This window comes from Pygocentrus nattereri, chromosome 8 (assembly GCF_015220715.1).
Source record: "Pygocentrus nattereri isolate fPygNat1 chromosome 8, fPygNat1.pri, whole genome shotgun sequence".
NCBI classification, from domain to species: Eukaryota; Metazoa; Chordata; class Actinopteri; order Characiformes; family Serrasalmidae; genus Pygocentrus; species Pygocentrus nattereri.
In genome coordinates, this window is record NC_051218.1 from 1,980,001 (window position 1) to 2,007,043 (window position 27,043).

Below are 27,043 nucleotides of genomic sequence, written 5' to 3' on the forward strand. Positions count from 1 at the left end.
TTTTTGGTCAGCAGTGGTTTGCGCCTCGCCTCTCCCACGGACGACGTTTTTGCCCAGTGTCTTTCTTATCGTGGAATGATGCACGTTGACCCTAACTGAGGCAAAGGAGCCCTGCAGTTCTTTAGCTGGTTTGTCTAGGTTCTTCTGCGAGTCGTTGATGCGAGTCGTGCTCTTGGTAAAGCCTGACAGGACAGCTACTTCTGAGAAAGTTCACCACTTTTCTAAATTTACTCCATTTGTGGAAAAGGGCCCTCACTGTGGTTCACTGGAGTCCCAGAGCCTTAAAAATATCTTTGTAACCCTTTCCAGACTGGCAGATTTCAATTACTTTGTTTTGCATCTGTGTCTGAATCTCCTTAGAACGTGGCATCATGTGCTGCTTTATGAGATTTTCTATATTTAGATTCAACAGGTCTGGCCGTAATCACGCCTGAGAAACTCAATCCAGCAGTTAACTGAATTTGGTTAACTGGTTGATTTAGTAGCTTAAGGTCAACTACATTTTCACATTGGGCCAGTTGGGCTGAACAGCATTTTTCCTTCCACAGATGAAATTAATTTAATCTCTGTTAAATATTAAAAGTTGTCTGATTATTGAAACATTGAAGTGTGCCAAATATACAAAAATAGAAGAAATGGGGAAGGGGCAAATACTTTTTCACAGCACTATCATGTCAGAACCATCCCACACAGTGCAGAATAAAATTATTAAAGGACATGCAAGGCCTCTATAGCCAAAATGTACACGTACGAAACAAGCTCAACAGCATGGAGCACAAAGTTACTGATTTTATTGTATGAAGAACAATAAAAATTAAACAAAGCCCAAAACGACCAACACAGTTCGAGGGCAGTGCATTACTATGAAATGCTGAATGCTTTAATAAACTGAAAAAAAAAGAAGCAACGTATTAAGGCAAGGCAGATTTCTGGGCACTCCTTTCTGCTGAATTAAAAATTTCCGAACCAAATTATAAATGACATGAATTGTTGCACCCCATATAGTTTCACTGCCACAACGCAACCTCGGATCTCCAAAACGGCAAAGACAAAGTTGTTCTTAACCTTAAAGTTGGTTAATCTGGGCTTTTTCTATTAATCCACACATCAGCAAACCGTTCACACAACATAAGGATGGCTGGGCTTTTTAAAAACGTGCCGAAATATGAAAACCAAAAGTGACGCCGTACAGGGCACAGGTGTAAAACAACCTGATAACAGGCTCACACTATGAGATGTGATGTCTGGATAGGTGTTGAGCTGTAAGTGAAAGTGTACCACAGCCAAAGAGTGAGACTGAACACAAGATCAAGACCATGTTTAGCACCTGGACTCAGAATCTCAGGCTCATTGAAAAGCTGGTAATTTAACTACAGTCAACCCAGCAAAACGACCCTGAGCCTAATGAAGCCGTCTTGCTGTGCTGACGAGCACATACAGACAAACCATCATGTTTGCAGCTGAGGCAGAACGTCTGACGTCACAGTTAACACATCTGCTGTCATGACAACGGGGGGAAAATGCCGGCTGCCTAGCGACAAATGATCTTACACACGACGCCGTAGCCACCGAAGGCCATCGCGGGGGTGATGAGAGGCAGTGTGTCACACTGCTCTGTCATGTTCCCGCTTACGTGGGATCATCTCCCACTCAGGTACGGAAGCAAAGGTTATCTTCAAGCCAGCGATGCAAAGGTTCCTGAGAAGCACTGAGGGTTCGATCTGCTAACTGTGACTTAGAAGTTTTTAAAGGCATCTGCCAACTAGAGATGGGATGCTATGAAAAGCTATCGTGACATCAGCGATCAGGTACAAACCACAGTTTCCAGGTTTAATACTTACTGGTCAAATTACTTGTTACTGATTTTTCAAGTTAAAATAAGGAAAAAAAAAATTCCTGAAAATCTTGTACAAATTCTTTATTTGCTGAGGTTAAAATAAGGCATATTGAGGTTAACATAACACTGCACAGCGCACGTTTTATTTTTTCCAATCTATTACAGTCAGCAAATAAATGGTAATCGTGCATTAAAACGTGGTGTGTTCTATTTAGAAGATGACCAGGGGAGCTTAAAGTTTTGCATGACTGTAAATAACAATAAAATAATAATAAAAACACGGAATTATTCACTTTTATTGTCCAGATTACAAATGCATTATTGCTCCATTACTGCAACACTTCACATTTTTTATATATATTATTTTTATATGTATGTTTTATTTATTTATTTATTGTTAGTTAACACACCCACACACACACACACACACACACACACAATATTGCCAAAAGAATCCGCTCATTTGCCTTCACACGCACATGAATTTTTGACCTCACATTCTTAATCCAAAGGGTGTAATATGATGTCAGCCCACCCTCAACGGGAATTTTTGGCCGTTCTTCCAGAAGTGCATTTGTGAGGTCAGACACTGATGTTGGATGAGAAGGTCTGGCTCACAGTCTCCGCTCTAATTCATCCCAAAGGTGTTCTATGGGGTTGAGGTCAGGACTCTGTGCAGGCCAGTCAAGTTCTTCCACACCAAACTGACTCATCCGTGTCTTTATGGACCTGCTTTGTGCACTGGTGCTCAGTCATGTTGGAGCAGGAAGGGGCCAAACTCCCCAAACTGTTCCCACAAAGTTGGGAGCATGAAATTGTCCAAAATCTCTTGGTGCTGAAGCTTTAAGAGTTCCTTTCACTGGAACTAAGGGGCCGAGCCCAGCTCCTGAAAAACACCCCCACACCATGATCCCCCCTCCACCAAACTTTACACTCGGGCACAATGCAGCCATACAAGTACCGTCTCCTGGCAACCGCCAAACACAGACTCGTCCATCGGATTTCCAGACGGAGAAGCGTGATTGGTCACTCCAGAGAACTCGTCTCCACTGCTCTAGAGTCCAGTGGCGGCGCTTTACTCCACTGCATTCCACGCTTTGCACTGCGCTTGGTGATGTAAGGCTTGGATGCAGCTGCTCGGCCATGGAAACCCATTCCATGAGCTCCTGACAGCGACCCATACTTTCACTAATGTCTGTAGAAGCAGTCTGTGTGTGTAGCAAATCATCATAACATTAAAATTTACTGTAGCAGTAGGCAGGTCCTCATATACTGTTAAAAGAAACAATCTGAAATGCAATCCTTACGTTTCTAATCCACACTACATGATTAACAGTGGTAACTGTCAAATCCTCACGGGCAACAAAGAGTAAATTTAGACCTGGCTAATAAAGTAAACCAAAGGCATCCGGCAAGTAGACCCCTGACTCTCGCTCTATTTCTGACCACGGTGCTCCTGAAAGCCTGGTTTGAATCAGGAGCTATTCTGCACTGTGATGACAGGAGGGCTTAGCAGGCAACAGCCACTCGAGTAAGAATGGAACATGGACAAAACAGACAGAGGGCCTGACATGCAGATTTGCAGTGCAGCTCTCAGGGATTAAACCAGGGATTAAACCTGCCTAAACTCTGCTCCCAGCTCAGATGGCAGGACTCTGAGAACTCATCCCAAAACCAACCAGCACTGCAGGGTGTTCAGTGCGTGGAGCTTAAAGCAAACGCCAACTGATCCTGCTGGAGAGGGACTTGAACCAACCAAGTGAACGCATCGCCAACAGCACTGCAGGATATAGGCACTAAACCCAGCACCCAAAAAATAAATCCAACATCTAGCAACAATGAAGGATAATTAACCCAACAACACTTTGAGGACCCTTCACTAATAGCATGCTATGATCTTGGTCAGTCCAGCAATTAAGGTGGAATGGGAAAGCAGGCTACTGAGCCCACAGCATGCTTTTAGTGACCCCCCCCCTCATAATACTCCGTATGGAGTGTGTCTCTGAAAAACCTCTGTTTGGAGGAGCTTTACCATTTAAGGTGGAACAGGAAAATTCTAAGAAGCTGGTGATTAACTGACTTCCGCTTTGCATCACCAAACGAATTAGGAGTGGGTGATAAATAACTCTCATCCCCCTCTTTGAAGGCATATAATGCCCTAAATGTAAGAGGTTGCTGAGCATCACCTTCCTCTGCTGTCACTAACGATGGGCCGGGTCGCCTACAGAGCAGCACTAGTAGCCTGTTAATAAGGTAAAGGTACCCATTTCGTCTGGGAAGATTTCAGCCACTCAGTTCCAAGGGGGTTAGGGTGACACTGGAAAACAAGGGGTAGGTGTAAAAAACACGAAATGGGAAATTGGGCCCAAGAAGAACGTCTAAAGAACCCAATGTTACATTTACATTCATGGCATTTGGCTGACGCTCTGATCCAGAGCGACTTACAATTTGATCATTTTACACAGGCAGGCCAAGGCGGTGTTAGGAGTCTTGCCCAAGGACTCTTATTGGTGTACTATAGGGTGTTTGCCCAGGTGGGGATTGAACCCCAGTCTACAGTGTAGAAGGCAGAGGTGTCTTGACCAATGTGACATCCTGCCTGCTTCTCGCAGCTATGAGCTCAGAAGCAGACGAAGTGCTGGAGGAAGCTAGAAAACCTTGCTGAAGGTTTGTGTTGACAGGGTAAAGCAGCGGCCCATTCTGAATTTAGCTCAACCACTTCACAAAGTCAGACTAAAATTGCTTCCTTCAAAGTCATCTGCGTTGACGCCAAAAATAAAAGGTCCATTGTACGTGCTAAATGAACTCATCAGAGACTGGATATTGCTATTATGGTACCAAAGCATGCAGGCAGGCAGGCACTGGCCCTTCCCATCCGTTTCTAAGATCAGTCATAGAGGGTTTGAGTTCCCAAAGCATACCCCCAAATAGCACTTCTACTTCAGGCACTGCCTCTACCACAACCCTCTTCCACATAAAAATGTCTTATGCTGTTAAACTACTGGAAAAAACAGCTAAGAACTTTCAACTGTAGACGTTTCAGTCTTCTACAGACATCATGGCAAGATATTCCAGAAAGCAGAGCACAGGGTTCAGTGGGCTTGACTCAGGAGTGTTAAACTGGGCTGACACACACGACAGCCAGAGTTCAACTCATGAAGGCCCTGGATGAACAGAGAGTCATGCATGTTTACTGACACGGAAAGCTGAAGTATGTAGAGGTGTGGACCAGAAGGAACCTACTGACGTCCCTGCTCTCAGACATGGAAAGAAAGTCTGCTTTAATGTCCAGCCACATTAGCGTTTGTCAGCAAAATGTGAGCTGCTGCTGCTGCTGCTGCTGCTTAGACCTCTGAAGGGCTTCATATAGAAGCACTGAACCTCCAAAACAGAGAAAACGAAGGATGCGCTGACGTTTGGCCAGCAAAGACTTTTGGCCTATTAAAAAAATCTAAATTTTTAAGAAAAAAAAGGGGGAAAAAATTAAATAAATAGGACTGTGGAGTACCAAGAGAAAACACAGCACTCCAGAACTTCACCGGTCTGATACCACTGCAAAACACACCTCTTGTTAGATACTTCGAAAAGAGTAAAGCAACAAAATCAGAAAGAAAAGTCCCAACTAGATTACTAAAACCATCTGTAGCCAATTACTGAAATAAACTAACAAATAAATGCATAAATTAACTGGTAAAGTACAACTATATTATATACACACACACACACACAAATTCACGGAATTGGACGAGAACCATTCTCTCGGCTGAGCTCATCCTGAAGGTCTGCTTTGGCCAAAGGGATTTGTTGTGGTGCATTACTCCAGTAGCACTAATTTCAGCAGCGTCTACGTTAGACCCTTCTGGTATTTGTTCCCCACTGCCTATAATTAAACACGTGAAACGGAGACTGCATGATACCCAGTCAGCCAAGAAGCTGAAAAATTATAATTTGTGATTTCACCGTTTATGGTAGGTTAAATACAAGACTAATAAGCAACCGCTTACCGAATGTTGGCCCCATGGTTATGCCACAGCCTCCAGTCACTATAGTTACATTTATTTTTTAACTAAGCCATAAAAAGGAGCATTTTGTTTCACCAATCTTTTCATCTAAACTCGCACTCATTCTTAGGGGCGTAACGGTAGGTCACGGTATGGACGCTGTGGTTTGGTATATTCAATCACAAAGAGAATATGTGGTGCGTGCAAAGACTAAAAACAGTAACGCGGAAGTTCACAAGCCCAAGTTCCACCCATTGAGTCTACGGCTCCACCCGTAAACTAAGCCTCTAGCAAGGTGGCAACACGCCAGCTAGAGATTCTTAATTAGTGCAAGCTGATTGGCGTCTCACTGACAGTGGGTCTTATTTAAAGGACCACTGCCAGGTAAAGCGCGTCCTTAATTGCAGCGTCCTTAATTGCAGCGTCCTTAATTGCAGCGTCCATCCACAGTTTGCAGTATTTCTGCATCTAAGAAGAGATTTAGCACAAAGCCTTACAATTTTCTGTTTACTTTGCGCCTAAACGTAAAAAAATAAATTTATGTTTAGAGCCCAGATTTGGGGAAAAACGGGTCGACTTTCAGTAGAAAAACAAAGTTCAGCTTCTTTTATTATAAGGGTTTAAAATGACGTCACCGTCTATTAGACTGGAGAGAAGAGCTACAGCCTCACACGACGCCCAGCTTCTGAATGGAGCTTATGGAGTAGGAACGTTATGGAGAACAGGACCGAGTGCGGTTTTGGAAGCTCCGCTCAGATCACAGTGTTAGTTTAAGTTGAATCATCATCACCCAAATTTGTTACTACAGGCTGTACCAACTGCCTCAGGATGGGCTGTACAACACTTGGCGGAACAAACTGTAAACTGCACTGCTGTCTTAATGAAAAGAACCTATCCGTCCGCATTTGGGGGCTTTCGTTGCTTTTTTCCCTGCTGTACCGAAGTCGCACTGAACTGCGATGTCCGTTAATGTCCAGTTAAGCGCCTGCTTATTCTGCATGAGTGATTTTGGCTTAAATGTTAAATGACAATAAGGATGTTAACGGTGAGACGTGTTATGCAAAAACGAGCACAGAAAGGGAAGCGACACTGGAGTGACGCCAACCTTTAAGCCCTAGTTGGGCAACACGTAGAAGCCGCACAAACCTCTGAGTTTTTTGTATAAGCATGTCCGTCTTCACACCCATGTAGCGAGAAAAGTGATATTCATCCTGAAGATCAGGTTGCTGAAATTCAAAGTAAAGTCTATGGTGTCTGAGGGTCTGAAACTCATGACACCATTTCCCAGCACTAAGCAGGAAGCTGTATTTTTAAACCTATAAAGAATGGAGTGGAAATACAAAGAAATGTGCAGCGTTACGATGACCCGCCGTAACAACGAGAGGCTGGATTTCCCCAAAACCGGGGTCCTTCATCGAGAACGCCGTCGGAGAGATTACAAAACCACCCATAAGAGCCTGCGTGTGTGCGGATATCCTGATTATGATACGGCTTGATGACAGAGCACAGCACTATTATTAACTGCTCTTCATAAACAAAGAACTTTATGGGCACATTATACCGTCTGTGCTCGAGTTCGTTCTCTATTAACTGTGATGTTAGTAGGTAGGTCCATGATGTAGGCTCCGGTGGTGGTGGGGCGGGGGAAGCCAATACAATTGGTTTGTCTAACTGAGCTCCGCTATGTCTGAACCCTTGTCCTACATCAGCTATTTCCTGAACAGTCAGGGTGGAGGGAGGTAACCCCAGGCATCTTACTGCATTAGAACAGGAAACCCTAGAGGCCAGGCTGAATGTTCCCCCTCTGTGACGACAACCCCAGAACACACAGTAACCTCTCAGAACTTGCAGCTGTGCAACGAGAAACCCAACAACACGTCATGCTCAGAGCCCTCAGCACACTGCCACGGATGTGGTTACAGCCTAGGCTGGGGAGGCTCCACATGGAAGGTTCTCTAAAAATAAATAAACAAACAAACAAACTCAGAAGAACAGAAAGATGGGCCGTGTCAGAGTTAAGGCAATACAACGTGCAATGCTGGCCTTCGCAATACCACAAAACAGGTTTTTACAGTGTGCTCTGAGTATCCTGACCAACTCTAGAAGATCCAGAGAAGCTTCGTATTCGGGTGCATCAAGATTCAGGGAGATTCACTCGAAAGAGGCCCTGAATACTCGGTAATAACTCTTGCTAGGACGAAGCAATCTCACGGAAACCACGTGCAATGAGCTCCTCAGTATATGGAGCTGTGAACAGGCCGGGAAGCCCGTGTCGGAGCGATGAGCTGCCGGACAGCTGTCGCGATGTTTAACCCTTCATGTGTCCGGAAGATCACTTCCAGCATCACATGTACTCCCACATGCGTCCAGGTATGTAGCTTATTTCTTTCAGACTGCTTCATCCTAACAGGAGTAACGGGAGAATATTTGAGGCCTCTTTCGAGTGAATCGCCCTGTATTTACATTTGTCAAAATAAAATTAAAGCAATTTTTTTAATCAATTCGAGTTCACAGAATGTGCTTTTAACAGGTATTCCTCAATCACAATTTGCAACAAGAGAAATGCAATATGATGTATAGTCCATAACGCACAGCACTGTTTCATAGTAGTTACTGAATAACAGCCCTTAAGGAGGGACACGCAACCATAGAGTCATATCAGTATCAGCAGACAACGGCTTGGAAATCCTTAGATGTTTAGAACGGACATATTTCAACCCGAAGTTTAAACATATTCACTGTACTCTGAAAGAGCACGGCTTAAGTGATGCTGGTCTACTGCAGGGAACTGGCCCTGTGACCGGAAGGTCGCCGGTTCGATCCCCAGGGCCGACAGTCCATGCCTGAGGTGTCCTTGAGCAAGACACCTAACCCCCAACTGCTCCCCAGGTGCTGTGGATAGGGCTGCCCACCGCTCCGGGCAAGCGTGCTCACTGCCCCCTAGTGTGTGTGTATTCACTAGTGTGTATGTGGTGTTTCACTTCACGGATGAGTTAAACGCGGAGGTGGAATTTCCCCGTTTGTGGGATTTAAAAAGTATCACTTAACTTATGCTGTAAGCCTTAAATGTTATATTTCTCTGCTGTGTTAATCAGCGTGGATGCACTCCCACCAATGTCTACATGTCGTAAATCCTCGTCCCTTATTTCCACTGCTTTCTTAGTGATCTAAAACGTGAAGAGTCTACGGCCCCAGTGGCCAATTTCCTCGGAGATCTTATATTTCTTTATTTTTCCACCCCTTTAACACCACCAGACCAGTTTAACTTTGAAAAGATTACACCTTTAAACAACAAAACAACTACTTTTCACCATCATGTGTGAGACCCAGAGTCGGCTCCTGCACCTGTACAGAACCGACTGCATCAAATTTATTGAAAATAAGCACCACGACAGCTGAAGCCATTGCAATGTTCTTATTATGGTAAAAGTTTTAATAAATGTCTTATTTTTCAAAGCAACATTTCATTGCCTTTCGGTATGGAAGCACGCTTGTTAAGTGTAAATGCAATGTACGATAAACAGGTTTCTATAAGTGATTAAGTGATACTGTTTTTTTTTTTGATCCCACAACTGGGGAAATTCCACCTCCGCATTTAACCCATCCGTGAAGTGAAACACCACATACACACTAGTGAACACACACACTAGGGGACAGTGAGCACACTTGCCCGGAGCGGTGGGCAGCCCTATCCACAGCACCCGGGGAGCAATTGGGGGTTAGGTGTCTTGCTCAAGGACACCTCAGTCATGGACTGTCGGCACTGGGGATCGAACCGGCAACCTTCTGGTCACAGAGCCAGTTCCCTAACCTACAGCCCACGACTGCCACAATTCTGGCCACAAATTCTCAATTTGGGCAGCATAATTCACCGGCTCGGTGATCTGAGCGGTCACCACTGGGAATCACCACTGTCGCCGGCAGATACGTCCAACATTTGATGTCGGTATACACACAGGCCTGGTGCATCCCTAGTCTCGAGATCAATATCTAACTTCTAGTTTGAAGTAGAGAAGTTAAGGTAAGGGAAAGAAATAAATACAATGTGCAATAAACTGCTGTGTGTCAGTTCATCTACTAAAAAAACAAAAGAAAACAATTCACTAGCTTCGTGGTCCAAGCAAATTGTTTATATAGGTCTACTCCTATGTGTCGGCATCTGTCAGCATGTCCACAAAAATACCGGACACGGGATACAATGCAATATGGGTGCATGCCTGGTCTTTAAACTGTAGGCTTATTATTCAGGTATCAGTTTTAAGTTAAAGCTGGAAGGAAAGAAAAGGACAGAACTAAACTCCACCGCCCTTATGACAGCGATCCTCCCCATCCGCGAGCAGATCACCAGCACCAAACTCCAGGATTTCCACTTCTCCTGCACGGAGCAGGAGAGGACATTCAGTACTAGAGAACAGAACGCTGCTTTCTGGTAGAGGCCCAAACACACACAGAGCTCCGAGTATGAGCGTGCAGTAACGACTAATGATCCACACGTGCCTGCCAGGAGGCGCATGTACGTGTGTCTGGGTGTGGAGGGGCAGGGAGTGTTAGGACCTCTCATTAACGCCGCAACAGAGACGAGGGGGGAGAGAGAGCAGGAGAGGGAGGCCGAACTGACACGGGTCATTAGGTTTTCCCTCCAGGCCCTGCCTGCGCACCGCTATCCAGTCACAGCGCTCTCTGTAAACAAATCCCACCCAAACACCGCTTATCTAATCTCTTACAGCAGAGAGCAGTTATTCGGACTTCCCCTCCTCAACCCAGCAAAAACTTTTCCATCAGCTCCACAGCCCAGTGGAAAAAACTCCGCGGCATTCTCTCCAATAAACTAATGAGGACCTGGCTGAGCAGAAAACGGAGGGAAAAAAAAAAGAAAAGAACCATCAACCGATTAGTCTGGAATGGGTTTTGAAAAACAGAGCAACAACATAATCAACAGAGAACTTAAAATCGCATTAATAAGGGTGTAAATCTTTGACCCCATGACAGTTCAATTATGACCCCGATTCTTTAGATAATTCAACTCCACGTGCCACAAAACCTCTAGAATTACCGTTCAAAACAAACTGGACCGGAGTAACGAGGAAAACTAGAAACATGTGTGGAATATAGACAGTAAGAAAACATTTATCACATTTTAATTATTGATTTGGGGCTGGGTGGTCCGAGTGGTCAGTGCAAATTGTTTATATAGGTCTATATAGGTCAGCATGTCCACAATAATAGCGGACATCGGATGCAAAGCAATAATAAGCCCATTAAGGCTTATTAATAAATTTAGACAGTAAAAACCACAAGAGACGGTAAAAACCATATAACACATTTATTTATTATATATTATATTTATTTATTATACATTTATTTATTTATATATTCGTTCGTTCGTTCGTTCCGATTTTCCCATCTCACAGCACGAGAAATTTACTTCGGTCGAATGAATAAACACTGAATATTAGTATCACTGGCTATAATAATCCAAATTCAGTGTGATTTAAATCAACACCTGCAACACGGCACTTATATACCCCTGTTAATTAACCACGTTACGATAAAACCGCCAGACGACGCTCCTCACAGAGGCATGGTGTGAAACTAAAACCAAACAAAGCAGAGTCCAACGGATCGGGGGCTTTAAATAACTGAAAGGTAGCTCATTCTTCATGGATGGTAACAGGAAACTTGACTCTTTAGTTGCACGCTGTAAGATCATGGTTTCACTGGTGGGGTCGACCAACACCTGTAACTGCCCAAGCACGGCTGCAGAAACCGGCTCTGAATTTCTAGACCTGGGCCAAAGAGGCCTCTTTATTTTGTTCCAGTTGTAGGATGATATATATCCTATATACCTGAGACGGAAGTGGTCACAGACATGACACCAGGTTAAAAGGCTGAAAGGCTTAAAAAAAAAAAAAAAAAAAAAAAAAAAATGAAAAAAAGAAAAAAAAACTTTGTGTGTGTGTTTAAACGATATCAGATGTATGTGTGCATTTCTACTTTTGCTGTGGTATCAAATTGGTACAGAAAACAGCCAAATTTGACTGCTACTGGTATCAACTACTAAAATTAAAATGTTGGTATCATGACAACTTATCGATACATCAATGTAACCTTAATATCAACCAACTGTCTCATCAAATGATATTGGTTAGGCCCTAATATCGGCCAAGACACACCCCAGAAGAATCTCTGGGATAAAATGAATGGCGTTTTTAAAAATCGCCGCTATAGCTCGGAGATGGAGTTGCTCGGAGATGGAGTTGCTCTGAGATGGAGCTCTGAGATGGAGTTGCTCTGAGATGGAGTTGCTCTGAGATGGAGTTGCTCGAAAGTCACAGCAGGTCACACCTAACTTCGTATAGCTTTTAATAATCATACAGAAGCCAGGTGGGGTTGGACAAATGCTAGAAAAGAGCGAGCCGGCAAGATATTTTCAAGATAGAATCTAAAAACAAAAAAAAGGTACATAAAACAAACCTAAACGACTAAGTTCTCTCTATTTTTCCTTCGGTGCCCTGAACGAGTTGGAGTCCAGAGCCAAACAGCATACCGCTCGCAGCTCTGTCCTGGCTGCTCCATCGGACTGCTGTTCTAGAAGCAGCGTGTACAAAGCAAACACATGGGCCAGAACGCCACACTTTGTGGGAAGCTGGTGGACTTTTTCCAGAACTGAGCACGGGGTTTGTACAGTAATGACCGGACATTTCATATGCAAGCTAGGCATTACAGAGGTCAGGACAAACCATTACGATCCTTTCAATTTGGGGCTGCAATCACGGGGCGTGTGCACTTCCACCAAACATTTTTTGAGCTCTGTAGAAACAAAGCTTTCACATTCAGAATTACAGAGCCATCAAAGCAGTAAACAAACGCCAGACAAAAGTCTTTTCACCACGGCATCATTCAGGCTCTCCATTTGGAAATTTGTACAGTCTGGTAACCTCTCATCTGATATCCATCAGCCATCAACTGAAAATAACACTAATTTTGGGGCTAAAAGCAGTATATTTATACTTATGTACCAACACTAACACTAAATATTAAAAACTAAATATGCTGGAAGTGGTGAAGCCTCCAAAACAGCCATCTCAAATGTCAAAGAGGCTGAGGTGAAGTTCAACCTCTACACAGGGGAAACACAGAAGAAGATGGGAAGAAAGGCCACTGTACTAAACCTAGCAGCTGCCACGGCCTCCACCCCAGGAAACAGATGTGAAGACACCGCGAAAGAAGAACCTACTCACCTGTAACACTACCTCGCCCCAGCTCATACACCACCGCGGTCACGGCAAGCGCAGTCTGATCAGCTTCGTTTGAAACAGCTGACGCAGAGAACGCAGGAAAACAGGCTTACCGAAAGCTAAACGACGATATCGATCAAACGTTTAGATTAAACAAGAGAAAGGCAGAAGCTTCAGGCTTCAGTCCAAACGTGGTGAGGTACGCGCTTCACTCTGGGAGTGCTTAGCGAAGGCCGAGTGGCCCACTAACACGGCAAGCTTTCTGTTTGGTCTGCTTGGCGGCTTCAGTGCAGATTAGGGCCAATGGGACGTCTGATCGTTTCATATAACATCATCAGGCCCTCCAGGTCCTTCATCAGGATCTGGAATCCAGCCAGTTCGGTATGGGGACCAAGGGAGTTTATAATAACAAACGAATAAATAAATAATTATTATCTTTTAAAATATTTGGTTTGCCTTTTTATGATGAACACTGTTCATCTCAGCTTTGACCTAATGACACACAGAAGGCCTTAAGTTTCCCAATCACACAGGACTTGCTGCCCATAATCGCCGAATTCGGTTAAGCAAAGAAGTCAAGGCTTGAGGGAAAAACCCAAACAGTGCCAGCCATGGTCTCCATTCCAGGAGTCATGAATTCTGAAACGACGGCTGGAAACAAAGCCATCTCAACGCGCCACAGAAGGAAAGGAATCTGAGTGTTTTCTGCAAAAGAATGTGGTCCTAGATACCCGACCACAACAGGCCACTCCATATTTCGTGAGAAGTAGGAGCCGTCAGGCTGTCCAGACAACAATGATAACATAACGCACCAATTAAATCAATTCTATATTCATTTTCTCCATGATGGGCTTTACACATACAAGACACATCAATGCTATTTTATATTTATTATATTTATATAATATATTATATTTGGTGGTTACGGGTTTCAGATTTGATCTGATCACATCAGGTTATCACCAAGTTATAGTGATTAACTCTATATTTCATTCATGAGGGACCAAGAAGACTGAAAGTTGGATTTTATTAATACTATTTTATTTTTTCATCACTTATCACAGTTAGAAAGACAGTAGCAAATGAATATACTGTAGAAATGGTATTGGTATCGAATTCAGGGCATCGCCTCAGTATTGGCCTAGAAAATTAAGTAAGTTAAATACGGTGCTTTTTTTTCCCCCCTTTACTGTGCAAACGTCAACTCTCGCTCCCCGACTAGCAAGGACAATGTCCAAAGTCACTGACGTCAGGGTTGCGGTTGGTTGTCGAACATGCAGCTCTCAGAGATCTTGCATGGGGATAATTACTGACACTGTGGCAACAGGTCATGTTTCAAGCGCGCATGCCAGCAGCAGTCAGCCTTCGCCTGCACCTTTGCCGTTTTGAAAAAGGAAAAACAGGCTTTGCGAGAAACGTTCAGGCAACCTCCAAAAAACGTTTGGCAGTGCAATGAGGAATGTAAAGACTTTGAACCCTTCCATATCAGACATCAACAGCTGCTGCAGTGACATGAAAAGGTGCTTTATGGCCCACAAGGGGAAAGAAAAGAAAAACACAGCCGTTGCATGATGCAGTGAGAGACTCATTATCTTAAAGGGGAGGGAAAACATTAGATACTGGCGACTAAAACTATTATTTTGGCTTTCAAACTGGTCACGCCAAGCACGCTGGATTTCGGGAGGAACCCGAGTCCGATCCCTATTCCATGTTCAAAATAAATGGAAGCGTGAAAGTTTCTGCTGTCACACAAACCAGGCTTTACAGCATCCACCCTACGGGCCTAACAGGACACCAATAAAACCTAAAACTAGTAGCTCGAACCAACAAGATATAGTATCACTCCTAACGTCTGACATTTGGGACGAGCTGAAGGCCGGATTTTCCCAGGCTGCCCAATGCTGAGGCTTGCTTGCATGACTCTGAACACACGGCTGGTTATGTGGACGGCAGCAGTAGCACACTTGATCCATTCAAACATGAGCCTGGACACTCGCTGGCCTGGTAAATGGGAGCGGCTTGTTATGCAAGAGACCAATGAATATTAGCTTTCTTAGCATTTCAGCTATTCGAACAGGCTGATATAATTAGCCTTGCGACTGAAAAGCTGGGGTATTTCACTGCCTTCCGGAGCGGTCAACTGAGGGAGAAGGGAAGATAAAACTGGACTGGAGTTCAAGGTCTTGTAAGCCCATCGTTTGAAAAATTATGCACCATAATGGGCCTCATTTCTCCACTAACAGATGATCAATTAAATAAGTTTTAGAACTATAGATAGAGGACAAATACACTTCATAACAGGGCTGTGACGATGGGCATACTTGCAGGTTCAACCGATATGTTTAAATGACCGAAATCCAATTGAATTTTGTCCATTATTTTGAAAACCGTGTCTTCAGAGGTCCAAAGAACCTCTAGAAATCTCAAGCGACTTCAAAAATATTAATAACGTGAGTGTAGATGCATGCATAGCATAAGCCCCCCCCCCATACTAATACTTCCGCCCATTTATTACCGCCTGCATACTTTTAACCAAAGCGAACAGATCTAAGGTCAGCATTTTCCCAAGGACAGAAAGAGTCCCTGCACCACCATCTAAGCACTGATGAAAGCCTGGTGGCTCATCTGATGCGCCCGAAGAGTCTCATTAGACTGATGGGTATTCCTTCGCCAGAGGCATGACCTCAGACTCCGCAACGAGGTTTAAGTTGACTCCAGGAGGTTGTCCTCAAGCTGGGCCATCTGATCTGGACTTGTAAAACAAGATCAAAGACCCATTTTTCAATTCTTGGTCCTACATAAATATTTAATTAGGGATTTCAGCTGCACAAACAATCTACACACGCTTTCATGTGTTTTTATTGTATTTATTAATTGCATTGTATTTGTATAGACTGATATTATTAACTCGTCTAACTATAGAGCCTCTGAAGTGCAGTAGTAATCTTACTTTGCATGGAAATCACACACCTTTACCTGAGAAATACTGTTTAATGATGCATGAGCCACACTGGTTAGACTGGTAGAAGCGCAGGGAGAGAGGAGAGCTTCGGTGAGAGATCACCACAAGAGCAATAACCTTTTTTTTCCACAGGTAAATTCAATTAATGATTTTTTTCTCTGGGGATTTTATTTGTAGCTCATACGCAAGTTCTCAAACAGAACCTTTTCAATGCCTGTCATGTCGTTCCTCTAGCACAGGCCACAAAACACCCAACCTCCACAATTTACTCAATTTTCTCATTCGAGCTTGGCTAAGTGCACGGCAGAGGCCCATCCACCTCCTCGACCGCTTTACTCCGATAGCCTGCACCCAGATGCCTAGTTTTGATCAGTGGTTCCTGAGAAAGATGGAAAACGAGGGACTGAGGCTTAAGACAATAAAAATAAATGAGTTTTGACTCATAACTCAAGAGTTTTAACTTTAAGGAAAGTTTTGGGAGTGCTGCAGTCAAGCTGGAATCTGCACAAGTTGTTGAGAAGTGCTCTTAAAACTCTCAAAGAACATTTGTAGTTTAAGCACTGGATGAAAAAAAATATCAAAGAATCTGGGGATTTTCCTGAGGTGAAATTCTGGCGTTACGGAAGAGCTCCACAAAAATATACTGCAACGTCCACAAAGACACTGCCCGCTTCCACAGAGAAGACCGACGGGAATTTCCACATTAAGAGAAGTCCACAAATACTGAATCACTGAAAACCTACAATTTCCACCGAGATTTAACTGGTAACAGGAGTGGAAAAGCCAAGCCGTTTGATGTTCTACCTCTGAGGCAATCACCAGGTTCTCTTCCTGGAGGCATCGCTGTGCGCCTGCCATAACAGAACAGTCTGCTCATCATGACACGGTGACTGTGAACGCGAGCAGACTCTGCCTAAATATAGGCAAGCCAGATGCGTGTGACAAACCCAACGGCTGACTCTCAGCAGAAGGCAGAAACGAGACGTTCGTTTAGAAAAGGACACCAGCTAAAACTGGACCTACGGGACAAAATTCACACATGAAAGCTTATAATTCTTCACTCGTACGTCTTCGCCACGATAAAGCTCGCTTGTTATAGTGGTGTACAAACACGGCCGTTTAACTTGTGTCTTATTACTGTACGATATTGTTTCCCTGAGTATTTTACAAAGGCTACATAATACAATGTGCCTGTAATATAGACAGTTATACAAACTCATTTCAGCATTTGTTTTATCTAGTTGAGTATCCAAATAAGGCGCGTGTGGTTTTGTAATGTCAGCTGCAGCACTGAACCACAGAAATGTTGAAACACGCAGCTAAAATTGCATCTCAGTATGTGCAGAGCCCTGGTTTGTACATTAAAAAAAAACTGCGCCTAGCTGTCAACATACTCAGGGCAGCTGCTTAAGAGTAGCCTACAAATAAGACACACTGGGCTACCCACAGCTACTGTTAGTCTGAAGTCAGGAAACATCACAATGATTTTCTCCAGCACACTGGAAAGGCTTCCTACCTCAGTCCACAGAGCACAAAACGGCCCAACTAACTCACCAGAATTACGAAACGGCTTTTTTCACCCTGACGTTTAACCACGGATAACAACTTTCTAGCGCAATATAGCGTCCCTCCCTATCAGGCCGATTAAAATATAGCTGCAAAGTCTTGGAAGTGCGTCACCGTGACTCATTCGTGTGACGAGGGTGCAACCAGGGTTCACACACTCCCTCGGCAAGAAACTGGAGAGCAAACACGGAGCTGGCCCGACCACATTCAAGCAACAAACACATGGTGCAAAGTGCAAAAACTATCAGTGAGGCCATTCAAACCGACAGCACACAAGGACCAAGTTCCTCTTTATCTGTTTCAGCTGATAACCTTACCACAAGCTGTCACTGCTACATGCACACAAAGACACGCTGTACTCTTCTGCGTAACGTTATGTAACGTCCACATCGGGCCTATTCAAACATCTCAGAGAGGAGGATGGACCAGAGGTGCGTTTTTGTTTGCGCAGATCACGGAGAGTTTCGCACGTTTCTGAGCGAAAGGGACGAGATTTGGTGAAAGCACACTAAACGATGATGATCATCGGGATACGTGCTTGAAAAGAGCTGCAAGTGTGTGTGTGTGTGTGTGTGTGTGTGTGTGTGTGTGTGTGAGAGAGAGGGAGAGATGTGTGTGTGTGTGTGGGGGGGGGGGGGGGTCATTCAAATGAACAGTCACTCTATTATTATGCAGCTCTTAGTGGAGAAGCCTTGTTTGAGTCTGATTTGCACCCTCTGAACCAACAGTCATAACTCAGGAAATGTTTACTCTATTGCTTAACCGGATAGATGGTGTGAGATGAGACCCCTTGTAGATTATTTTGGTCTAGTGCTGTGTGCATTGAAAAGAAAATGTCTGAGTTATGACGAGTTAAACATGGAGCAAATCTTGAAACAAGCAAATTCTGATTGAGAAATTTACATGGGAGTGAATGGGGCAGTTTTCTGTGCCTAGTGCCAAACAAATGCTCATAACTCTGAAGCTAATTGATAAAAAGATGAGATATTTTGAGGTTTCAGAAAGGACCAGTTTCTCTACCATGTACAACTGAAACGGAGTTTCTAGGTGAAAGTTTAAGGATTTTAAAGCAGATTCCCTGCGTGATCGGCTGCGTCTGTGAGACGGAGCGGCCCGCTGTGGCGTCATCGATGTCAGCCAGAATGTGAAGTTCTGAACTTTGCCACCGTTCGTTCTTATGGGAGGTTTTTAATTTTTAAACTTGATTTTATTAAAAAAAAAACTACCAATCCGATCGACTCCAAACATACAGAGCACAAGTCACAGCGCCGAGACCTTCAAAACGCAGAAAAGTGCGGAAGAAGAATAAGAAGAAGTATGAGAGATAACAATAGAGATAACAATAGAGATAACAATAGAGTGCTTCTTCAAGCAGTCTAATAAAAAATGCTGAAGTAAAGCCCTCGCCTTTTAAGTTGGTCTCCTGTGAGAAAAACCTCAAAAACATTTCTTTAAAAACACGACTGACATAATGCGCTAAAACAAACCTATGATGCAGTCGATGAAGGAAAAAAAGCTAAAAATACCTCCAGGCAACATGCTCAAAAAGCAAACTAGGCACAGCCTAATTTGAGAGCGTCTCTCACTGGCAGTGAAATATGACTTTTTACGTGCAGCGTTCTTCCCCGGGGCCTGGCCCGGCGAGCGCTCATGGTCACATATACCGCAGTGTTCGTCACTAAGGCCGGCCTTGAGACAGAAGGAATGAGGCACCGCACTGTTGAAGTGGTCCAGGCAAACCATCTTACCGAACAAGCTTTGGGGAGGGTCCCACGCTGCTGTGAGAAACATCTCAACGCAAATGCAGCTACGCAAAGCACAGCCTGAAGGAGAAAACTCGGTGAACATGCCAGGCAGATCCTCAAACATGTAACGTTTTCTTGCTCAGAGAAACGTGCCACGGTGGGAAATCGCTGAAACACTTAAGGAGGATCCTGGAGGAATCTACACTTCCAGGTTTTCCTTCTGAGGATGCATAAGACACTTGGTAGATCGCCTTAAACCAGTGCTTCACTTTTCACCGTCATTTTGACACTTTACATTCATTTTAAACCAGGAACTTTTACTGCAGCTTTGATATTTTAATTGAACAAAGTTTAAACGAGTACCTTTAATTCTAATTTGGATCCTTTAAACCCAGAATTAAAGCCATTTTGACTTGGATGTTGTTTTAAACCAGTTTCTTGCTCTTTAACTACCAATTTAATATTTTTATTTCATGTTTGTGGTACTTCATAATGCTCCAACGCTCAAGCATCTGATCTAAACTACAACACTTGTTCGACCGCAGCAGAGGTCACGAGTTTGCCTGATTTCAGCACAAGTCTCACAATTAAGCATCTCTGCAATCTCTTTAATCGTGAACTGAATCATCTAACTCGGTTACTAAAAGCACTCAAACATTACATTAGGGTCAAAGTGTTTTCACTCACTCAGTATTACTGCATCAGTGCTTTATTCACTTCTGTAAATATTTCTGCCCAAGTTAAGTTACATAACAGGACGTTTGGGTGTAACCTCACAGCCGGCAACAAAAGCAGCACAAAAACATGCTTAAAATTAAACTTGCAGAAAACAGTCGGCATTACATAATTCATCTGGCAGACTACAGATGTAAAACCTCCTCTCTCGAGTTTCCTAAAAAATTAAGCCCCACAAACTGCCAACAGCTCAGCCCAGACATTCACAGGTTGCTGCTCTGAAGCATTAAGATTCATTCAGGCAATGGCTGTGTGGCTGTGTGGCTACACAACTGTGTTGGTTGGTAGTCATGTTGCATCTGACTTTTGGGTGGTTTTAATTTTCGTTTCTTTACAAGACCTGAAAAAGGCCAGCTGCCCTTTAGACTGACATTTCATGATGAATGGACCAACATGACGGTCCAAAACGACCTGAAATAAAATCATGTACAATTCAAGTTAAAGGGTAACTTTTCAAAATTTCTGCATATTTAAATAGTTGTTGTAAACCAAGAGATTCAGAGGTTTGAAGGGAAACGCTCTGTAATAATCTGTTCTAGGGAGATTTACCAACTCAGAACTGTTCACGGTGGTGGTAAAGAACCAGACGTGCTAAGAGCTTAATGCTTGGTAAAGCTTCTTCACACAAAAATAAAAGATAAAAAATGTAAAAATAAGTAAAAAAAACAAATTCGAATTCATGCTCACCTGTAATAGCGCGACTGCAGGTAAGTGGAACACACTGCTTTGGAGACATGGCTGGCTGAGCCAAAGTCTATGACCTTCACGCGGTAAGGCTGCCTGACGGGGTCCACCAGCATGATGTTTTCAGGCTTGAGGTCAGCATGAATCAAGCCCAGGCTCTTCAGCTTCTTCAGCGCCGTGGCTACCTGCTGTAGCACCGGCCGGATGATCTTCAGCGGCAGTGGGCTGAACTTGTTCTGCTTCAGGAAGTCGTACAGGTTCTGCTCCAGCATCTCAAAAACCAGGCAGGTGTGGTTTCGGTGCTGGAAGCACTCAAAGGCACGCACCAGGTTGTGCTCCTCCGCGTTCTCGCTGCTCAGGAGGGCCAGGATGCCCACCTCGATCTGGCCCTGCCGCGCGTACGACGGGTGGTTCTTCAGGATCTTCACCGCCATGATCTCGTTGGTGCCCCTCTTCCAGCATTTGACCACCTGACCGAAAGTTCCTCGGCCCAGGAACTCCAACACCTCGTAGGTGTGCTTCATGGAACAGAGGACCTCATGCTGAACCAGCTGGTAGTCCCCATCCCCTCCTGCAGCTGCCCCGCCCACACCTGTCCCGGTCTGTTTGGAGGGTGCCACACCTGTGGCTGTAGTCCCCACGTTGCTTTGCAGCATGGCAGGTAGCGTGGAATGTTCCTCTACTATCTGCATGGTGCTCTTACTTTTACTGTCCAGCTCTTCACCTTTGCGTTTAAACCCACATCGTAGGGTTCCGTCCACAGAATTCAAACCTTCAGTCCTCCCTCTCTTCTCCTCCTCCTCTTCGTCGCCCTCTCCCTCCCCTTCTAGCTCACCTCCACCTGCTCCTCCAGAAGCTCTGTTCTGGCTGCTCTGGCCACCGTCTCCTCTGTCCTCCTCACCTGCTGTGACCGTGCCGAAAACACGCCCCACAACTCCTCCCGGCTCCACGCACCTGTAGGGCGAGGGACGCCTCGCAGGGGCCGACGAAGAACACACAGTCTGTAACAGGTCCGGTGCGCCACGGGGTCTAGCACCCTCCCACACTTCTGTCTTTAACGAAGGGACAATATTGGTTGGGTGCGCAATGCCAAGATTCACACCGACCACGTAGGTGCGAGGGGTCTTCTCATGGTACACACAGCCGCTTGCCTCCGCTTTCCTCACGCTGCTAAAGGCACTTGTCTGGGGTTGATACACATGCGGTGGGCAGACCAAAACCTGTGAGGCCATACCTGGAAAACAAAGAAGAAAGATGATTAAGCTCAGGCAAAACTTGACACCTGGCAGTAGTTCACACTCAACTTGCGGCAGGCGAAGTGGAAAAAACACCAAACATGTAAACGAATATCAAATATTTGTATTTACTATTTTTGCATTTTATTTTTTTGTATTTGTATTTTTTTTTTGCATTTACAAGCCTAAACTAAGAAATCATGCACAGATCCAACCAAAAGCCCGGCTGCCGGTTTACTGCTGCTATGACTCCACGTCTGTAGCTCTCGTTCAAATACAGCCCTTACATTTACGCCATTTGGCGAAGGTGGTGTTAGGAGTCTTGCCCAAGGACTCTTATTGGTATAGTGTAGGGTGCTGACCCAGGTGAAGGATTGAACCCCAGTCTACAGCAGAGGTGTTACCCACTACCCTCAACTGTCCAGAAGCTCATTGATGGATCAATAAAACATGCCATGTCTTCAATTAGTAAAACGCAGCACTGACGCTACTAACATCAGTGACGTTCTTCTACTTACTTCCACGTTTTAATGAGGAATATGCTGTCATCTCATATAGCTATAAGAAATAGAGCTATAATAAAATACTTTTTAAATGAAAACAATGTTCTTACTGGTCACATTTAAGCAATTAAGACAATCACGTTTAACTTTATACAATAATATTAATCATGATCGACTGCTGTAATCATTTGACAACCCTAACCACAACATTTACATTTTTGGGGTTTGATAGGCTCGAACAGACACAATTCACTAGCAGTGGCTCATTTTAAAATTACAATCAATAAAACTGAGTACAATCATTTTTATTCGACGTTTCACACAGTTTTAACGTTTAAACCGACTAATTACTGTCTTCTAACGAGGCATGCAGTTGATGCATATCCACAATAGGCTATGGAAAAGGTATTCTGACGTAATTTACAGTGGTACGATGAAATATTGTCACGCCAACCTGTGAAAGCTTCCGTTATCACTGGCAATAACAAAAGCATGCCGTTTTTATTCCAAACTTCTCGTACGTAGCTCACTAAAGCAAGCCGAGGAATTCTCCTGGCACATGTCGACTCCCAACGTTCTACGGATCATTAAATTTGTGCTCGTCAAATGAAAGCGAGATATTTTACCATACTTTGAATTTGATAAGTTACAGCTGTCAACCCAGATCACAAACTGAGCGAACTTATGTAATCATTCACTTTTAGGTAACGAATAATTAATTATCAGTAGTTACAATACATGCCTAAACACCATTAATAAGACCGCATGTCGACTTCTACGGTTTAATCACTTTTCCGTTTCTCTCTCCGATCCCCCTCGGTCTTTTTGAGCAACAGACCTTCTCTGGAGAAGCCGGACTATTGAATTTAACCTGCACAATAGAGCTCGTTAACAGGACCACTTACATTACAATGCTAATTACATCTGTGCAACATATTGATAGAATATTAGTTTGGCTAATATGCATGAAAACAAAACCTGCGCCTCTCAAACTAGTCTCAGAAACTAGTGCCACTGACTGGCAGAGCCTTGAAATTAAGCTGGTGGAGATTAGTCACGCTAGTTACACAGGAGCTACTTATGCTGGCACAACATATGGCACAAGTTTAGACAGGAGAGCAGGAGAAGTGGAGAACAGGTGTGGCAGAAAAGACACACACACACACACACACACACACACACACACACACTCCTGTATTACGTGTATAAGAATCCACAGAGACAGAACAAGGAATGTAAGCTATGAAAAGGATTATGAGGCACGTCTGAGAACTTTAACGAGAAGGCTACAGCGGGCACGAAACGACGAGTAGGTGGACGACGAGCCGACCACTGACTACTCTGGCTCGAGTCTGGAGACCCGACACTGATCGGCAGAGACACCTCCAGGCAATGACATCAAAGACACACACGCTATAAGACAAAGTTTTCATAACTCGGTCACGTCAAAGAGATCTGATGATCACATGAACCAAACAACCAGCCTTTCAAAACAACACAGAAGTGCTGATTCCACAACTTCAAGACACCCAAGTCCCAAACAAGCCCGGGCCATTTTTCATCAGTACAGGTATACTGCGGTGCTAGGGGTGCAGGATATGGCAAAAATAACACATACTTCAATTAAATTTCAATTAAATTAAACTTCTACAGTATTTTTCAAAAACACTACATATTATTACACCAAGACACAATGCGCTACCGTCATGCTTAAAACGGCCAAAAACACTCAGCACAACGATCTTCGCTCAGCATTTTAACTCAGTCCCGTTGGTCCCTGCTTTCAAAGCACTGATGATGCACAGAAGAGCAATAAATGTCAAATCTGATAAACAAAACTATAAAATAACATTCCCCACCTTTATGTGAAGCTCCTCTTTTCAGTTCTAGCAATATTTTAGTAATATACTTAATAGATATCCATGATATGATGCCCATGAAACAGCAGTGCCCTGCAGCGAACTACAGGACCTGACAGTCAACCGAGCGCTCCAGATTATTTTAATCCATTAAACGGTAGTTTTCCTTTCCGGAAAATGATCCTCGAGTGCGATTTTTATACAACGAAACAGTCCAGTTTAAACACCTGACTGTGTATGTAAGATATTTTGGACTATAGTACCAGAACTTGGCGAAACATTATAAGCACTACTATGTTAACTTTATTAGTGCTGACTAATCAGACACACACGGAAATTTTCACAACTTAACTTCATCAACAGCGTCCGGTCCAAACACAAGGCGCTTTTTAAGCTTGTAACTGGAGAGCCCTTCAGCGCTGCTAAGCTTAAACCACACGTAAGCAGGGCTTTCTTAGCCCAAAGCAGCATGACCCTGCTGCGTCCATTAGGTTACTGCAGCCAAGGTGTTGAGTTACGCCTCTCTCTGTCTTGTATTTTCAACTGCTGCCGTCTGCCAGGGACAGGTGGCAACTGACCCGTTCCCCACGTCAGTAGCCAATGGGGTTGGGAGGGGGGAAGGGAGAAAAACACCTGTTGACAATGCAACTGTTTCACATAAACAACAGGAAATTACAGGGAGCTGCATTTGCCCCAAAACAAAAACAGCCTAATGAGACAGGATTTGTGTTCGCAAATAAAAGGGTCATTCCTGCCTTTGTTTCCAGTCGTCCTCTAAACCAGGGAGGCATCGACATGGGAAGTGAGGGGCCAAGGCAGACAGCCGAGATTTTTCAATAATCTATCTGCCGACGCTGCTGATGCCTATTGGCCTTTACGTTGTATGTAAATTCCACGATGAACGGAGCAAAAGAAGCGTCCCAGAATTACATGGAAATCCGTCTGGTTCCATTGACTCCCATTAAAAGTAAAGTAGGTTTTTTTCCTTCTCCTGTAAAGTCACCATTTCGGAGATACGAGGTTTTATATACTTATGTAAAACGTAGAAACTGGGACTAAGACACTCCTGGATCAGGAGAGCAAGATGTAGGACTATAGGTAGATATTCATTTCACCTCATGTGTAACAAGATACAGCTATACTGGCAAAGCAGCTCAGGGTTTGAAACATCACTCAAATCTAAACATCCAATGCACATAATTATTGTAACAGCAGTGATATGATTCATCGTCGTCGTATGATCTCATACACCCCCAACTTTAATCCCATGCCTCTTTTAAATTACATTTAACAAGGGCTTAATGATTAAACACAGTATTTGCATGCAACACACTCAGCTGCCTAAACCCACAGGGAAGATCTCCACTGGAGATGGGCGACATGGCAAAACGTGGCCCCAATAGTTCAGTCAGTTGTGTTAATTATTTATTTATTTTTTTAATGATGCATGATGCATCACATTATTTATTCTGACACCTGTTAAGTTAGAACAAAGTAACGCCACATTGTAAAACATGCCATCAAATTACATGAACCAAATTACTATAGTATATATATAAATTGCAGTTGTTACAGTCGCAACCATTTATGTAAAAGAATAAACACTAATCATTTAAAACAAAAGATAGAGAAAGTTCTTATGAATAAAAGTAAATAGGGCATATTTCATTTTTTCCATCTGAACTCATGACCAAATCGTAAGGCAAATGATTCAGTAACTGCATGAAATATCTATTTTATCCATTTTTTTTTTAGTAAAATCGCCCCTCAAATGAACAGAAAATGTGTTTTATGATCTACACACATCACAACACGCTCACAATTTACTGCTGAAAGCCAAAAATCTCCACCGCTCTTTGTGTTATTCTATAAAAGTGATGTTTCCAGAGCAGATCACTGAAGAGACGCCATCTGTTTATAGTTTAGAGCCCAGATTTGGGGAAAAACGGGTCGACTTTCAGTAGAAAAACAAACTGAGTTCAGCTTCTTTTATTATAAGGGTTTAAAATGACGTCACCGTCTATTAGACTGGAGGTTATGAAGAACATAAAGCGCATTTTTGGACCACTGGTGGTCCAAAGGAGTTAAAAGGGTTAGCGTTAAACAACATTAAGTGCGCTCTTGCAGTTAGGAAGTGATTTATAAACGTTATTGATATCCAGAGAAGCATATCGTGATATACTGCGATGTATCACGATAACGATCAACAACGTCATATCGCCCAGCCCTAACCTCCACACACTTGCAACATGCCCATGTTTATATAACCTAGAGGAACTTGCGCAAGTCTTAAATTCGTACCACAAAGACCTACGCCTGCACATAACCAATCTAATCCTGGAGTAAGGCTGAATAAAAAGCTCCGGACCTGTTTGTTTTGTTGAGAAACTGCAACCCGTCGATTTGCAGCTAAAGTAGTTAGCGAACTAACGTCAACTCGCAACAGTCGGGCTAAAAACGAGTTTAGACAAGCCGCAAAACAGCTAAACCAAGGAGGAAATATGTACACAGCACCAGCGATTAAAAAAGGAGACGTACGGGTTTAAAACGCGCAAAACTCGTTATCAGCGAAGTAAACTTCACACCCAGCTACTCGGTTGATAAGTTAGCCAGTTAGCTGGCGCGGCGTCGAGCGACTGACGATCAACGCGGAGCTGAAACTTCGGAAAACAAGTGCG

General features: G+C 43.7%; 1 protein-coding gene across 4 annotated transcripts in view; it reads right to left on the reverse strand.

The window, feature by feature from the left end:
* Positions 1–27,043, reverse strand: part of hipk3a (homeodomain interacting protein kinase 3a) — a 48,851-nt gene that overhangs the window by 21,094 nt on the left and 714 nt on the right. For all 4 annotated transcript variants that reach the window (XM_037540644.1, XM_037540643.1, XM_037540641.1 and 1 more), the window contains exon 2: positions 20,772–22,002. In XM_037540644.1, the coding sequence (XP_037396541.1) occupies positions 20,772–22,002 (1,231 nt within the window). The remainder of the gene's footprint in view (positions 1–20,771; positions 22,003–27,043) is intronic.